Source organism: Tachypleus tridentatus, unplaced genomic scaffold, assembly GCF_004210375.1.
Source record: "Tachypleus tridentatus isolate NWPU-2018 unplaced genomic scaffold, ASM421037v1 Hic_cluster_2, whole genome shotgun sequence".
Lineage (NCBI taxonomy): Eukaryota > Metazoa > Arthropoda > Merostomata > Xiphosura > Limulidae > Tachypleus > Tachypleus tridentatus.
Window position 1 is genome coordinate 20,645,124 of NW_027467782.1, and position 18,393 is coordinate 20,663,516.

At 34.1% G+C, this 18,393-nt stretch overlaps 1 protein-coding gene across 1 annotated transcript in view; it reads right to left on the minus strand.

The window, feature by feature from the left end:
- LOC143242219 (uncharacterized) overlaps positions 1 to 18,393 on the minus strand; it is a 280,724-nt gene that overhangs the window by 2,395 nt on the left and 259,936 nt on the right. The window contains exons 4-8 of the mRNA XM_076485586.1: positions 10,499 to 10,673; positions 6,999 to 7,059; positions 5,224 to 5,407; positions 4,072 to 4,171; positions 1,542 to 1,627 (exon numbers count right to left, since the gene is read on the minus strand). Of these exons, the coding sequence (XP_076341701.1) occupies positions 1,589 to 1,627; positions 4,072 to 4,171; positions 5,224 to 5,407; positions 6,999 to 7,059; positions 10,499 to 10,673 (559 nt within the window). The 3' untranslated portion in view covers positions 1,542 to 1,588. The remainder of the gene's footprint in view (positions 1 to 1,541; positions 1,628 to 4,071; positions 4,172 to 5,223; positions 5,408 to 6,998; positions 7,060 to 10,498; positions 10,674 to 18,393) is intronic.

The window sequence follows — 18,393 nt, forward strand, 5'->3', positions numbered from 1 at the left end:
AGTTTTACTTATCCACAGAAAACAAAACAAAACAACAACAATAAAAAACATGTAATTCACCACCTAATGTCAATAATAATAACTTAGAGAATGTGATGAAATGTGGTATTTTACCAGTTTTCTATTGAGTAACTGGCAGAATAACAGGAGGTTCACCAGGAAATGTACTCTAGAGCAAAATTCTAAATTCTCTAACCTTGACTGAAGTTGAAGCAAAGAGAGAGACTGGCTTCAAGTAAAATCTTTATCTCAAACATTCATTAAACAGTCAAAGACAATAACAAGTGTATCACTTAGGTGTCTTTACTGGAAAGCTTAAATATCAATTATATTTGTAGCAAAATATAATCATATCTGTGATCATTACTGATGGTACATACTAAAAAAAAACAACAACATGGAAGCATATATGAAAAATATTGCCATTCTTTTTAGGGTTAACATTACTGTATAAAAGTACAACATGAATACCAATACAAAGGAACACCTTTATACATAAACTGTATTAATAAATATAATCAAACATCAAGCACACCCTCTACATTCCTACACTCAATTACACAACCCCCTTCAAACATGTGGTCAGCTATCGGTCAGTTACCTCTTTCTTTCTTTGTGAACCTGACAGAGACAGAAGAAGGTCAAAACGTTGTTTGCCCCTCTACATAAAAAAAATTTTCTCAACTCATACCAGCCGTTTTTAAATATATAAAAATACATCATGTTTTACTTGAAAGGAATTTTTCCTAAAAACAACCACGCTGATTGTTGTCTTAAATTAAAACTACACAAATAACATATTGAAAAAAGTTTTAAAAATGTATATTAAACAAGGTTGTAGGAAATGTTTCAACACCCAGACAAACAGTAAGTTTTAGTGTTATTAACTGAATACAGGGCCCAACATGGCCAGGTGGGTTAAGGCGTTCGACTTGTAACCTTAGGGTCGCAGGTTTGAATCCGAGTTGCACCATAGTTCCAGCTATGGGAGCATTATAAAGTTATTGTCAATCCCACTATTCTTTGGTAAAAGAGTAGCCCAAAAGTTGGCAGTGGGTGATGATGACTAGCTGCCTTCCCTCTAGTCTTATACTGCTAAATTAGATAAGGCTAGCACAGGTAATCCTTGAGTAGCTTTGTGCAAAATTCAAAACAGACAAATTGATGACAGAAGAGAATGACAGAAAGTTGCAGGCCTGTTACCTTAAGTATAAATATGTAAGTTTCAATACTTTATAAAAAAAAGACAAAATGATCTTGAATGTCATTTTCATTATCTTAATGATTTTCACGAGTTCAGTATTTATTAACAAAAGAAGTTGCATTGTTTTATCTTAAGAATATGACACTTAGAAAATCTACAGAAATGTACTGTTACTTCATGCACTTGACTACTGTGAATGTAAATTAATAGAGCTTATTTACGTTCAGTGAAGTTTCCTTGCTGTTATGTTTTAGATCTGTAGAAAACAAATGTGGTATGTATAAGTTAACAACAGGACAACACAAGGAGTACCAAATAACAACAAATGCTGACTTACAATATCTGCTAGAAAGGTCATCTCTTACTGTGTACTGATCTATGAGACTAGAACTTCTTTGTACTATCTCCAGCTTTGTCAATATCCTGTAAACAGATCAAAATCTTATGTTATCTAGATTCTAATCTCTTAATGCAAAGGACCTGTCATTAAACGTAACAATACAGAAATACCTAAATTATAAAAACAATAAACAAAGTCCCTTTCTTGTGGACATGACATGGAGAAAAAGCTACACAAGAGAAATAAAGTAATTTATTTGACAAAATTTGATGATAAGTCCACTAACTTCTTTATAAAGTACTTGTGTTGATATAAATTTGATGATAAATCCATTAACTTCCTTATAAAGTACTTGTGTTGATATAAACTTGACGATAAATCCATTAACTTCTTTATAAAGTACTTGTGTTGGTAAAATCTTGATAAATCTCTTAACTTTATCTACTATCCTGAAGTCTACAGGTAAAATGTCCATCTGAGCAGTCACTAGAAGAAGCTGGTGGGTATGGTTAGCAAACTTCAGTTTGGAAGGAGATAAAAGAAGCCAATAATCCATATAATGGCTCAATCACAACTCCAAAGCATGAAGATAGTGAATAAAAGCTCTGACCTCCTGACAAAAAACATAAGGGGCAAGCTTGAAGAGAAGGGAACAAAACACCATGTGATGGACGAACTGAAGATACTGATGAGACCATTGGGATATAGGGATGTGGAGATAAACACTAGTGACATCAATACCTGTCATTCATAAGCCCAGAGAAAATGCCTACTGTCAGGTAAGAAACAGTAAAATTGGACAGTTGAACAAAGTAATTGAGGAAAGACGAATTGATGATAGGCTTCCAGTCCTGGTTTTCTTAAGAACAACAAAGAGTCTTGAATAAAACTAGGTGAAAGATATATAATAGATTCAATGTCCTGCTGAGATAATAGTTTCTGAACCACCTCCAACAGACACTGCCTGGCCATGAGATTCCAATATGGAGGAAAGAAAATGGGAATAGGAGACACTGGAGGAAGGAAAAAAATGGGATTATGAATCCTTCCAATAAAACTTGAAGACTTTAATGTTCCATGTTGAAAGGATGCCAGTAATGAAGAAAATTGGTAAGCCAAGCTCTCACCAGATTAGAATCCACAAGATGATGTGATGTGCATTGTCAAAGAATACGATGAGATGAGGACCTCAAGGAGAAGGAACAAGTAAGTGTTGGGAAAAGTGGGAAGAGAAATTGTTATAGGTGCTGTACTTGGCTCTGACTGAGACATAACAGACTGTTGTTGTACTGCTGCAGTTCATGATTCAAAAAGACTCAGAGATTGTGTCCAGTATGTATTACCACAGAAGTGGGCCATATGTAAATACCTAAGATAAGATGATGGTAAACATGTATGAGTTAAGGTTGCATCACAGTCTAGACGGACCCAACAACAGAAAAACTACATATGCAGAGATAGAGCCAAAGACAAGAAATAAGCCAACATACAATAAAGAAGGGACAGGATATCCCCCCAAAATCCCTCAAGGTTTTGATGAAAAGCTTAAGAGAGGATATGGGTGGTAGAAAGATAATGTAAAAAAGTTGTGAAGGTAGAACAAAGGCAGGAAAGTTGGGCATGTGTAAAAAAACTTAATAGAAACAATCTGTACTGAATTGTGAAACTTACTGAAACAAATGCATACTGGAATCAGTAGTGTTAATAAATTTTATTACATTAATTAGAACATTTAAAAAGTATGAAGTACATTCTGTCATTAGGGGGACAAATCTCACATTTGGATCTGGACTTAGAAGATTATAGTTACACTATTCACCAATTAGGTATCTTTTTCGTAAACGGATATCATAATATTCAATCCACAAAAAAAAAACTGTAATTCAGCCCATTTAGAACTCCATTTTCTTTACAATAATGCTGTATGTTTATCACACCTCTATAAATTAGGTGTATATCATCTCTGTAATTCATTAACTAAATAATATTACAAATGGAAGCATAATTAAAACTGGTTGATAGCATAGTAAGCAATACTGTTAACATTAAAAGAATCAAATTTTGATGTACTGTACCACTTGAAAAGCAGTAAGAAAACTAGGTTTAAAACAAGTTGTTCCTATGCCAACACAGTTGAATAAGAATATGGACATCTAATTTATAAAAAAAAAATATGGCAGTAATGCAACATGTTTTCCTGTGTGTTGTGTATGTTTTCTAAGTATAACAAGATCATATGGGCTTTTTTATAGAAATATTTCTTTGCACAATATTTTAACATTATATCTCTGTCTGCTTAATACATGCATACTTTACATAATAATTTCTGTTGTTTAAATGGTTTTATGCTGTATTTATGTGTGTGTGTATATATATGTTTATATTCTCTGAATTCTACACGCTATATGTTACTGTAGTCACTATATGCTACTGTCTTATTAGTAAAGAAAACAAACATTAATGGACTAAAAGTCTACAATAACAAACAGATGTTCTGATACATGAACATAGCAATAAGGGTATTTACCTCTTCTGGTTTAAACCACTGAGATAACAAAAACAATAAATGTTCCGCTACAAGAAGTAGAGCAAAAAAAAGTTCTCCAACTGCACCAATTTGTCGATACCTGTGGAAGAGGGAAGAAATAATAGTTTTATACCAACGTAAACTTAACGTCAGATAACAATAAAATAGAATCACTTTTTTCTATTATATAAAACCTTATAGACTAATACTAGTAAAATTGGTCCTTAACTTGTGGAAATATACATTACTTGGTGTGTTTTGATACAAAATAGTTGAAATCAACTTAATTATAAAAACAACAACATTTAACCTACATTGTAAACTAATAAATACATTTCATACCATTCTAACCAACAATATCTTTTTTCAGTATCATAATAATTTTGGAAACTATCCAAATAACAAGACACGAGATTCTTGTTCCCCTTTATTATTATACTACTGGAACATGAGTTGCTTGTAACTGTTTACTATCCAACTGGTACATGAGTTGTTTTAACTGTTTACTATTTAACTGGAACAAGCTGGTGTAACTGTTCATATTTAACTGGAACATGAGCTGTTTGTGTAACTGTAACTGTTTACTATTCAACTGGTACATGAGCTGCTTGTCATTACTTACTATTCAACTGGTACATGAGCTGCTTGTCATCATTACTTACTATTCAACTGGTACATGAACTCTCTATTTATTCAATCATAAGATGAGAAAATATGAATAGAATGTGCTCTGATGAATCACTTATTTCACACCTCTTCAACAATAATGACTGACTAGTGACAAAAGAGAAGGTGTTAGGACTTTACTTTTAAAGGAACCAATACCTAAAATTGTGCACAGTCGAATACAGTATGAAACTTACAATTTATTTACTTGGTAGTTTTCCAATAGCCATAACCAGTACTGTGGTAATGTTCAGTATGATAAATATGGGAAGGTATTTTATTCAAATAGTATCACATTGCTTTGTACAAATAACAATAGTGTAGGCACAGAGGAAGGTGATTGCATAATGCTAAAGGTACTGAAAATGTTCAGTATAATTCATAAAAGTATTTGACATGTTTATTTATTATATTTTCAAGCTGGATAAGTCTTAGCTGCAATCTCTAGAAATATGAAGAACAGTTTCTATAAGAAGGAGCATGTACCAGCTAAGTTTAGTACCAAGACTGTGCACAGGGTCTTGTATGATTTTGTTGTACACTACTTCAGTACGAGATGCAATATCCTTCCACTGGTATGCTTCTTTACTTTTCTTATGAGCGACCCATGGAGGTACAACTTTTCCAACTTTTCGATCATGTATAGCTTGGTTAAGACCTGCCACGAGACCTAATTTACAGAAAACAAATTTTAAAGTTAAGATACTCAACTAGGCTACAACAATCTCTAGTTCAGATGTAACTTTAGGCTTAGTTGTACAAAACAACACTGATGTGAAATATACAATGTTTCATTTTAATAATATAATACTGATTTATTTTTAAAGCTTGCTCTATCCTCTGAAACTTTATTTGGAGTATTATGTTACAGTATGAAATGGAAAAAAGTTTTTGTTGAAAAAAATGAATTTTTGTATTGCTGTTAGGCCTTTGTGTTAAGCCTTGTTTGCACTAGTTCATATTAGCTTAAGTGACTGCTTGAATTGGTAAAGAAAACTGCTAAAAATATTTAAAAAACAGTGAATATAAACAGGATTTAAAATTATTACATGTATCAAATGAAACTTTTAGGTTTAAAATCTTCAAAAAATTGGTTTGTTTAAAACTTGAGTTATTTTTATTGTATTCCAGTGATAGAAAACTGTGAAGCTGTGTATATTATTTTTCAAATTAAGGACAACAATATAGTTTTGTAAAATAGTATAGGAAAATTTTAAGACAGTGTAAGAGGACAAAAAACAGAAAATAAAATGTATCACAACAAATATTTTCCACATTTCAAAGCTGTAAGTTCATATAAATATCACATACACAAAACATTTTCTTCGCAGATGCTACCTGTGGAAAGAAATTCTGCAGTTTCAAACCACTTCATCCAATGGCTTTCTTTTTTAAACAATTCAATGTAACAAACCACACAATGGTTGCACAGGTTTGATGTGCCTGGGTATTACATAGTTAAATATAACTTTGAGGTAATCTAGCAATCTGTATTTCAGTTTGGCCTAATAAGGTGTGTAGAACCAAAGGTTTTTACAATGTAAGTTCACTAATGCAGGCCACTCTCATTTTTGATTTTGCAAAATATGTATAGATACAGATGTACTGGTCAAGTATTTTCCAATATGTATAGATACAGATGTACTGGTCAAGTATTTTCCAATATGTATAGATACAGATGTACTAGTAAAGTATTTTCCAAACTTTTGTCATCACTCTTTATGCACGAAACATGATTTCATGTGCCACCATTTTTTAGATAAGGGAAAGTTATGTGATTAGATATAATTCACAGATACATATTAAAACATTATATGTATTGTAGTAATTAATTATTATTTTCTTTAATAAAAAAATATCTAAACACTTAACTATGCATTATTGTGCCCCTTCACAGATCATTTATGCCTCCCTGAGATGAGGGTGGAGTGCCCCATGCTACGGGAAATATTGTACTAGCTGATATGGATGCTATGAAAATGAAACAGACAGTATAGTTTGTTCACCACCTGTTTAGTTTTAATGACTCTTTAGTGCTGCAGGGCAAAACAAGTAATGGATTTCATGGAAAGTTAGTTTATCTTGCATCCTTTATTTACAGAAATGTTAAGGTGTTTTTGGGCACCTATTCTAAACCACCAAACACTCATGTTAACCTTTCATACTTACTCAGTTTTCTAGAGGTTTACGATCATTTTGTATTATCTGATTTACTTCCGAATACAAAAAGCTAATTATGAGTGAGAAAAACAATTACTTACTAGCTACACTAGGTTCTGTCAACCACACCAGGTCTGGTGGTAAAACCTCAGGTTCTCCCCACTTTAGTACTTACAACCTGCAAACTAGACACAAAACTAAATAATAATCAGTGATGTCGAGAAACCCACTTGTTGAGAAATTTATATGCAAAAACGGCTCGTTTGGGTTGAGAAAATATTTTACATAGAAGAGCGAACAACGTTCGCATATATCGTTTCTTTTGCATCTAAAAACTTTGTTTGGTTTCAGTTTTAAGTGTAAAAGTTTTTGTTATAGTTTTAAGTGTAAAATTGTTTGATTTTGTATTAAGTGTAAAACTTTGTTTGGTTTTAGTTTCTGGTGTAAAACGTTGGTTTGTTATAGTTTTAAGGGTAAAAAGTTGTTTGGTTGTAGTTTTACGTGTAAAAAGGTGTTTGGTTTTAGTTTTAAGTGTAAAACGTTGTTTGGTTTTAGTTTTAAGTGTAAAACGTTGTTTGGTTTTAGTTTTAAGTGTATAACGGTGTTTGGTTTTAGTTTTATAGGTAAAAAATTTTGGTGAGCAGACACAGATAGTCCGTTTTGAAGTTTTCTGATAAAAACCAACGAAAACAACGTAGAGTGAAATTCTCGATAATTGCAGCAACTAAATTAAAATATACATCACGCAATTTATCATTCTCACAAGTATAGTTGTTAGTACCAAAGTTTTTTTTATTTCAATTTCTTTTTAGTTTGATTATTTTGAAATTCTCAAATTTTAATAACGCTTGTCAGTAATTGTTTACATTTTGTTCTGTTTAGTACTGGAGACTATCATACTTCTACAGAGTTTTCCCAGAAGTAAAGTTGTAAATATTTCGATATGCATAAGATAAACATTACCTTCCCTTTTCACTTATTAGAAATCAATTTATAGAGTCAATCAGTTATTTCAAATTTTTGGATATTTCAATAAAAAGTGTAGTTCGAAAACGTATTTGAATTGATATCCACTAAATTTATATAGCCCAGTTATCGGTAGTTTCATTGTATTAATTTCCAGGAGGTAATTTCTATATAATGATAACTAACATCAACCTATTCTGATTCTTGTTATTTTTAGAAAGAAACAAAGCCGAATGTTTTTACCCATAGGAAGGACATTCAAAATAGTAATGCCTCAAGTAAAATAACAAACATTATCACGAGTCTTGAAGGATGACATTCAAAATATTTTATACCAACAGAGCCTCATTATTATCAATCAATAATCTCATATATATCGGAAACTCTGTTAACTGAAAGGAATAAGGTACCTTCACATTGCAGACGTTACAACAAATTTACGAAACATAAATCAATGAGACCTCTTTACTTCAAAGAACTGCGAGATTTGTTTAACGAAAGGAAATCATCAGAGTCAGAGGGTTCTGAGGATTAGAGTAGATAGACAAATTGAGAAACGTAAGCTCCTGAAACATATTTAGATCCACAAGAATTGTTTGACCAGTGTTTAACTGAATTAGAAAGCCAGATGCAAGACAACAACAGAAGAACTTCGATGATCGGACGATTTTCTTCACTAATAAGAGGCAGTGGAACTCGATTTATATTTTCTTGTCCCGAATTTTCACAAACTTCACATCGATAAAAAAAATCTATGTAAATAGAAAATAAAAAAGTTATAAAGTATTTAAAAATTGCCTGTTTTATCGCTTTAAAAATCTATGTTTGTTTCAAAGAAAATGATCATTTATTACAGAAGCTTTATAAATTATAACTTCACTGTAGACACACAAGTTGGGGAAAGAATGATTTCAAATTAGTAATTAATATTTTTTGATATACAAAACTGTTTACTTTAAGAGTTATTATTCACTTTATTTGGTGAGTTAATATTTAATGATTAAAAAATAGCAAGAGTGTTGAAAGTGATTACTTAAGTTTGGTTGTATTACGTGGCAAACAAACAAACTTACCACGTTGATAGCCCTCGAGTAGCTTTGTGCTAGCCGTCCCTAATTTAGTAGTGTAAGACGAGAGGGAAGGCAGCTAGCCATCACCACCCACCGCCAACTCTTGGGCTACTCTTTTTACCAATGAACAGTGGAATTGACCATCACATTATAACGCCCCACGGCTGAAAGAGCGAACATGTTTGGCGCGACGGAGATGCGAACCCGCGACCCTCAGATTACTAGTCGCACGCCTTAACACGCTTAGCCATCCCGGGTCCAACGTGGTAAGAGTCGTACATTGTGTGAGTCAATTATTTACGCCAAGTTACTGTATTTTTGATGTTATCTCAAGTTTGTATTGTTACACTCAAACGTCACTGCGTAGTTTGCAGAAATTTTGAGGCCTCAATGAACAATTTATAAATATATGGACTACCAACCCACTGTGAGCTAGATTGAGAAAATTATTCTTTTCTCAGAAAATTAGTCAATGAGAGAAAACGTGAAGTTAGCTGGTGTGAGAATAATTAACCATATCGAGCGATATGATAAAGTTAGTTTCAAAGTTTAATAAATATAATAATTCGTATTGTAAAAGGGGGATCTATATTAATTGGACCATTCTCTGAGGATTTTGATGAGAAGTAGACAATTTTTAAAGTTATGATATAACTGTTGTAACCCATGGGGTACTTACTGAGTGAATAATTTAGTAATAGTACTCTGAGAAAAATAGTTTATATTGTCAATTATATTCTTAAGTAATTGAATCAGCCCAAGTGGATATTTGAAAATAAAGATTAATTATTTAGAGTTTTGGATACAACTGTGATATTTCATGGTGTAAATAATTTTTGTACATACGTTTGTCTTATTTTGAAGAGATTATTATTTAAAACAAAAAACTGGTAGTTGACTAGAAACAGGAGTCTACCAAAGGTTACATGGGGTTAACAGACAAATGGATAAAAAAATATTATTAATAAAATATGTAACGTTGCGAAGGAATGGAAGTCCATTACTAACAAGCAACAGCAGAAATCTCAGTATAAAGCTGCTTTAGCAACTTATATAGATGGTGTTGTTAAGAAACTAGAAAGTTTGACTGTCAGCATAGATGCTGCTGCCAAAAGAAAGAGAATCAATAAAAGATGCCAGATATACCATGAGAAGGAAGTTCCATTTCCATGGTTAATCAGTACACGATTAACAATCAACTTAAGTTAACAAATGGATCAACAGTGCCAATAGTGATTGGAGCATGTTACAGATATTCAGAAGTACCAGCAAATCACAACATGCCAGTGAGTGAAGAATATGTTGGGGACTTAAGAGTGAAGTGCCTACAAGAAATTGTTTGCAGTAGTGAGAACCAGTTTACTATATTATGACCAAATGAGAGGCAAACTGCACATGTGAGTGTGTGTGTGTACTTATTGATGGGACAAAGAGAAAGTGTCCCATAAGAAAATAAAGATAAATGCACTATATTATGTGGGAGACCTGGAGACAACAGTATAAAACATCCATATTTGACCAAATTGTTTAAAACATACCAGTTAGTAGAATCTCAGATACCAGACCGAAAGAAGATTGATGAACCATTGGTGGTCACCACTAGTGGTCAAGAAAAGAAAGAGCAAGCAAGACACTAAGACCTTACAAGTGTCAAAAAGGGGACATCCAGAATGCAGGTTTGTGGGAACTGAAGGAATCATAAAAGAAAGTCCCTCCATTGCAGAAACTTTGGGACAATACCTGGGAGAAAATTTAACAGAAGACAAAGGAGATGGTACCAACATAATAGAGAAACAAAAGGAGTGCTATATCAGACCTATCAAAGACTATATCTATGAAAAACATATATATATATAAACGAAGAAGCACTGGCAGTCACCAATAGAACTCAAGAAAATAAGAGCAAACATAACACGAAGATCTTACTAAGGTCAAAAGGTGATATCACGAAGGTAGGTTTGCAGGAATTGAAGGAAGCGTAAAAGAAACACTTTTCACTGCACCATCTTTGTGACAATTAATAAGGAAAAATCGAGGAGAAGACAAAGGGGTAAAGCACTTATGGAGCAGAATATTAGAAGGAATTGTTGTACCAAATCAAACAGAGAAAGTATACTGGGAAAGTGTAGCAAATCATAACAACAGAATACAGGACTCAACTGATGGAACAAATTCACGAGTTGACTGTGCAAGAACACCTAAGAGCAAAGAAGATAGCGGATAGATCCACTAGTTATGTTCATTGCCCAGGAATCATCAGAGATGTGAGCAGATCTTGCTGGACATGTACTATCTGCCAATGGGCAATACCAGGAGGTAGGTTGGTGTTACTGTGGGAGATTTATTGATTAGAGATTAATTAATAATGTGATTAATATATGTTTAAGTGCAAATTCTCAATTAATATCTAAGTAGTACTTTATTTAATTAAATATTAATAAATTAATTAGGTGATGGATATGTATGTGATATGCAAAATTAAATTAATTAATATACAACTTGGAGTAATAACCAAATTTAATATCAAATTTTTTTTCAAATACTTAATATGAAAACCCATGTTTTTCCAAAAACGAGGATGTTATCAGGCAGCATAACATGATCATGTCACTAATGTCAGAGGGCGAGCTGCTAGAAGTGATGCCATCACCACAAGACGAAGTGTCAACATTGATCTTTTCATGTTATAACACTAGATTTATAGTTTTCGCTTTTAGAGTCACTTTAAAAGTATCTTATGATTGAAAACAACAACACACTATGATTTTAGTAAATGTAGTTTTACTCTATTAAAAAATAAGACTTCAGATATATGGCATATTTTACATTTTTTAAATACGTTATTTTTTTTTTACTTATGTAAAACTCCACTATCTTTTATGCAGGTATGTGTTAATATGTGTTACTTAAACAATGACTCAATGGCTCTCACTTCTATATTTCTGTGGACTTATAATGCTAGAAAATAAGTTTAGGTAAGCGTGATGGGCAGCCACAGATAGCCCATTGTGTATTTGTGTAGCTAACTTTAAACAAAAATAAACAAACAGTTCTACATTTAATTTTCATGGCATAGTTTTGCATTTATAACGTTTCATAGGTATAACACTTATCGATAACAAATCAGCTTACATTTCTGTAATTAATATATTGTATAACATATATTTGTAATAAACACAAAAATAAATCCGAACAAAAATCAAAGACGCTGCACCAATTAAAAGGATCCCCAGGATACAGGCTATAATGTGATATATAAACTGTACTCTAGATTTTGAAGGTGACTGATGACGTAGAAACTACATTGTAGTTGAAAACACTGTCAGATGACGTAGAAACCACATTGTGGTTGGAAGCACTGAATGTCAGTTTTAACCTCCACTCTCCAGTCTCACATGAAGAAATTCAAGAGCAATAAAATAATCAAAATCAGTTGAAATTAGGACAGCGAGATGTGGGTGTTCGAGCCCATGACGACCCACATCTATATCACCCTTTACTACCAGCAAACAACTGTGGGAAAATGACTGCTCTCCAAAGTAAAGAAGAAGAAATCAAAGTAATAATATATCACCATATGGGGTAAGTAAGATAAACTTACCTCCTGAAATTGGCATTCCAGCCCCAAATATGAAGGTAAGGAATTAATTAGTAGTGTAGCAGACAAGTAATACTAGAGTGAAGGGGCCCAACCAGTTATGCAAAATAACTAATATAACTCTGAACCACCATCCACTGTATTGTTTGTTTGTTTTGGATTTCGCACAAATCTACTCGCGGGCTGTCTGTGCTAGCCGTCCGTAATTTAGCAGTGTAAGACTCGAGGGAAGGCAGCTAGTCATCACCATGCACCGCCAACTCTTGGGCTACTCTTTTACCAACGAATAGTGGGATTGACTGCACATTATAACGCCCCCACGGCTGAAGTTTATTTTGGGTTTAAGTTGTTGTATAAGTAAGGTTTCTTTAATTTTCCGTTTGTTTGCTTCTTTATTTAACATTTGAGTGTTTTCTATGGTTATGTTGTGTTTATTTGACTTGCAGTGTTCGAAAACGTGTGAAGGTGACTTTTTATGTTCTTTGAATCTGGTTTCCATTTTTCTACTTGTTTCTCCAATATAGAAGTCGTGGCAGTTATCAAATTGTATTTTATAAATAATGTTGGTGTGGTGTTTGTCAGTGTAAAGGAACGCTTTTATACCTATATTAATATAGATATAATTATATTCAAACATCGTTGTTTTTTTGTTTTGGAATTTCGCACAAAGCTACTCGAGGGTTATCTGTGCTAGCCGTCCCTAATTTAGCAGTGTAAGACTAGAGGGAAGGCAGCTAGTCATCACCACCCACCGCCAACTCTTGGGCTACTCTTTTACCAACGAATAGTGGGATTGACCGTCACATTATACACCCCCACGGCTGGGAGAGCGAGCATGTTTAGCGCAACGCGGGCGCGAACCCGCGACCCTCGGATTACGAGTCGCACGCCTTACGCGCTTGGCCATGCCAGGCCTTCAAACATCGAACACCGCCCTCCACTTCCGACACTCATTTACACAACCCCTTCGAAATATGTGGTCAGCTTTCGGTCAGTTACCTCTTTCTTTGTGAACCTGACGATGACCAAAGAAGGTCGAAACGTTGTTCGCTCTTCTATATAAAATATTTTCTCAACCAGGCTATTAGCCCACATTTAGAATCTAAACTTGTTTTCAAGCATTGTAAGTCCGCAGACATACCACCGAGCTACTGGGAAGACTGGTTTCCTCAATGAACAAGTCTAGTATGATAAACTATGCCACAAGAAGCAACCAAAACGCTTGTGAATTTTTGTTCCAAACAAATTGATGTCAAAGAATCATTTTACATGTACTGGAGTGTATTGCATGATAACAGTGGAGTCATAAATTAATTATAAAACACGAAGTACAAGTTCATGACAGGAATAATAAACTTTCTTCCACTTTCACCATTATACTTAACTAAATGTTTTCAAACGAAACTTACTGGCTTATATCAACTTACTTTTAGTTGAAAAGAAAATCTCTATAAGGTCCGGCATGGCCAGGTGGGTTAAGGCGTTCGACTCGTAAACCACGGGTTCGAATCCCGTCGCACCAAATATACTAACCCTTACAGCCGTGTGGGCGTTATAAAGTGACAGTCAATCCCGCTATTCGTTGGTAAAAGAGTAACCCAGGAGTTGGTGGTGGATGGTGATGGCTAGCTGCCTTCTCTACTCTTACACTGCAGAATTACGGACGGCTAGCGCAGGTAGCCCTCAAATAGCTTTGCGCAAAATTTATAAACAAACAAAACTTCTACGTCCTTCAATTCACGTTTTGTTGAAACAAATAAGTAGAAGAAAATGAGAAAAAAAATTAAAAATACAAAATCCCATGTATGGTATTATACCCAGACGTATTATATGACACTAGGGGAGTTACTTAACATTAAGAAAATCATTTGTTTTAAATATTTATGCCAGGCCAGACCATGAGATTAATAAACCTGATAATAAACCTCACTCGTGTATCACCTGTTGTGGTGGACACAGAACACCAGATTTCCTACCCTTGTGATAACGTTTGTCCATAGTTCTTGTCTATTCGACAGTCTCTCTCGTACCTTCTAAGCCTGATATATATACACCTACCCCACAGAAGAGCTTCGTGATGTGTTTACTGGCGCCGCCTACCTGCAGCTGAGGGAATTCGTTCCAAATCTGTATTCTCAACAACACGATTGTTTAAAATAGTTTCTATATAATGGTGCTTATGGACATTTTTTGCTTGTATATTGTTGCTGTATTTTTGAAAATATGAGAGTCAAAATTCTTATTTCAAAACATGAAAAGCTACTGAGAACTAAATGTTATTCGCTCCATGGGGAATCGAATTTTGGAATGTAGCGTTGTAAGTCCGGACACTTACTGCCAATTCATCGCAGTGATCATAGAAAGAACATCTATGGTACTTAAATAAGGTACCTGTGAAGTTATGATTCTGACAAAAATATGGTTTAAGGTTTCTAATATCAAACAGTTTCCTTTCTGACGGAACAATTTTAACCCGATTTCTCTGACATTTCAACTGCTTTTAATCGTTGTTCGATATTTGAAGACACGTATGAACAAACCTACAGAGGGTCAAACACATTATACTAAAACGAGTTTCACACCTCAGAGTTAAACTTTAGAAATTATATCACAAACAATTCTAGTTCAGTCCCTAAGGGGTCACTTGGCATATTGTCCATTGTGATGATTCACTCATAACTACAACTAGGCTCCAAGACCTTTATTCTGAGACGCATATCAACAATACAATAAAAAATACTTTGGCGTGGAGGTCGCACCAACTAAAACGAGAAATCTATAACCCTAGAAATTCATGTTAACACATTAATATATTATAGTGGTATTATTATTGTCACTATTGTAGGACTTTCTTGATCTACGTGTTTTTAGAACATCAGGAATATATATATATATTTTTGTGATTACAATTAATGTTATACATAGTCTATTTTAAATCACTTTGCACGAAATTTCGTTTTGGATGAAATACTATCTGCTGCGTCTACTTTGGGGATTAGGATTCCGGATTTTAGCGTTGTAGTACAAAATCTTACCGCTATTCTACCAGCACAAATAGTGTGCTGCATGTTGTGCTTGTTAACAAAATACTCGAAGAAACATTTGTATAATTTATATTATTAAAAATTTTCCTTGTTCTCTTTACTTAAATTTAACGTTTAGGTTTTAAAAATGATTTTATAGTGAAGTTAGTTCATAGCGTTGACACTAGGGCATGTCTTTTATATATTGCCCCAAATAGAAAAGTTCCAATCTAGTCAAACTGCGCGCAGCCTGGTGGTTAGCGTGCTAGACTAAGAATTGAAGAGAATAATATCGTAGATATGATTTCCATAAACACGCTCTACACTTTCGGCTGCTTTATAAAGCAACAATCTATTACACCATTTGATTTAAAACCTGCTCTTCCCAGTTGCTTAACGCACGCGCGAATAAGGTGTCATCCGGGTCGAAAATTCGATTTCAGTTTGCAACCATTGAATTTTTTCTTTATATTACCACTTGACTGAACTAAACGATTTTTTTAAAGGAATGATATTCCAAATGCTCTTTTAATGTTACTCAAAGAAACACCAAACCTTCAATCAGTGAAAATTTAGAAATATACCACGTGGTGCGTGAACTTAGAATCCAAGCAGAGGTATAATTTTGGTGGCTATGAAATACTAAATACAAAATAACCAAAGAACTGTATTAAATTCACAAGTTTTAAATCAAAATCATGCACTACATTCTTTTTTTGCCACATAGTTATCAGTAGATAACACATAATTTATCTGCTTGTTTATTTATTGAAAATGTTTATGCAACACTACATAAGGGTTCATATAGTCGTTCTCTATATTGGACTGACAGACTAAAGGGAAATTAGCTAACCAACAGCACCCACTGCTAACTCCTGGGCCACTCTTGTCTGTCCGATAATTGAGATTTGACCGTCACTGTCTTTGAAATGTATCCTTACGCTATAGAAGTACTATTTTCTATACTTCACCTGGAAAGCATTGTTCACGTTCGTTTTTTTTGTTCGTTTTGAATTTCGTGCAAAGCTACGCGGGGCTATCTGCGCTCGCCGTCCCTAATTTTGCAGTGTAAGATTAGAGGAAAGGCAGCTAGTCATCACCACCCACCGCCAACTCTTGGGCTAGTCTTTTACCAACGAATAGTGGGATTGACCGTAACATTATAACGCCCCCACGGCTGAAAGGGTGAGCATGTTTGGTGCGACTTTGATTCAAATCCGCGACCCTCGGTTTACGGGTCGAACGCCTTAACACACTTGGCCATGCCGGGCAAACATTGCTTACTCTGTTTAAATGTTTTAGAAAAAAAAATCCTTTCTTTGTCGGGAGAGAAATGAAAACGATATTATAATCACATAACCTCGGAAGGTTTTTTCGTGATGCATATGAATATTTGTGAAAAATTAAAATAACTTGAACATATTTATTTGTTTAATTACCTGAATCTGACTGATACTTATTGATTTGAGTGTTTGTTGTTAAGCGAAAAGTTACACAATGGGATCTCTGTACGATGCCCATCACGTGTATCGAAATTTGATTTTGAACGTTATTAATACACATTTAGCACAAAATGTTTTTTTTATTCCGTATGTTAATTATCAATAACTACCGATCAGAAGTTTGCGTCCTCTGGTGGGACAGAAGTAAGTCTGCGGATTAAAAAGGGAAGTTCGATCGCCCAATGTGGCTTTGATGGGAGAAACACACCTACAGACGTTTGTGTGGCGCCATCTGTTTTAATTTCTTTGTATGTCTTTCGATAGAATATGCATAATATACTGATGCATGCACTGATTTATGGAGTATGCTAAACTTGGATAAGATTTTTAAAGTGACGCATTAGAATGAAATATAGGGAAATGCTTTAGAAAGTTCAGTTTAGTTGTTGCTTTACTGATCTAAAAACTTTACTTCACTCTGTGAGTGCTTTTGTTGAAATAAGAAACGAAAGACGAAAACGAACCATTTGAAACAGAAAAATCTAACTTTCATTCAGATGAGAGATAATAAAATGCTAACGTTTGCTCTTGGAATGGGTGAGGAAGTCGTGTTCTTTCCTTATGTTTACCCTGCCGAGACGGTCGGTACTCGATCAACAAACGAAACGGTGAGAAATGGAACTCGTCAAAAGATAAAGAAACCAACTGTAAATGTTTCTGACATTTATCTACTGCTTCCATTAAAAACCCACCAAAGACGCAGCATCCAGTTTCCTTGCTTTTAATAAAGCTCCTTCATGGATTGCATTCAGAAATGCTAACACATTTCACGTCTCTTATACATCTAATTAACTGCACGAGAAAAATCAGTTACTTTGTCCATGGTATATATATTATTAGACTGAAAGCACGGTGTGGCTGAATAGGTTTTGGTTTCTATTTTTGGTCTGTTTTTCAAGAAAAACGATCACTGAACTTTCTGTTCCAGTGAGAGGCCTCGTTTTCAAATTATTCCGTTTGGTGTGTCCTCATCTAGAAATGGGTGATAGAAACTGTGTCAACAGCAACACATAGAATAGGTTGGAGACTCAGTGTCTGCCTTGAGTCTTAAAGTTAACGGTGTAAGTCAGTGTTCTACGTAGAATAAACAATACAAATCTGTTTTAATTATTACACCACTGTTAATTACTTACTATCCATACAGTTTATTTATATATTTAAAATCCTTGATACATCTGCAGCTTTTCCACACGATAAATTAAGCCTGTGTCTTTGGTCGTACAAACGAATAATGTCCCCTGCCAGTACAGCGGTAAGTCTAAAGATTTACAACGCTAAAATCAGGGTTCGATTCTTGGTAGACTCAGCAGATGTCGAAGAAAGAAAATTGAAAAATA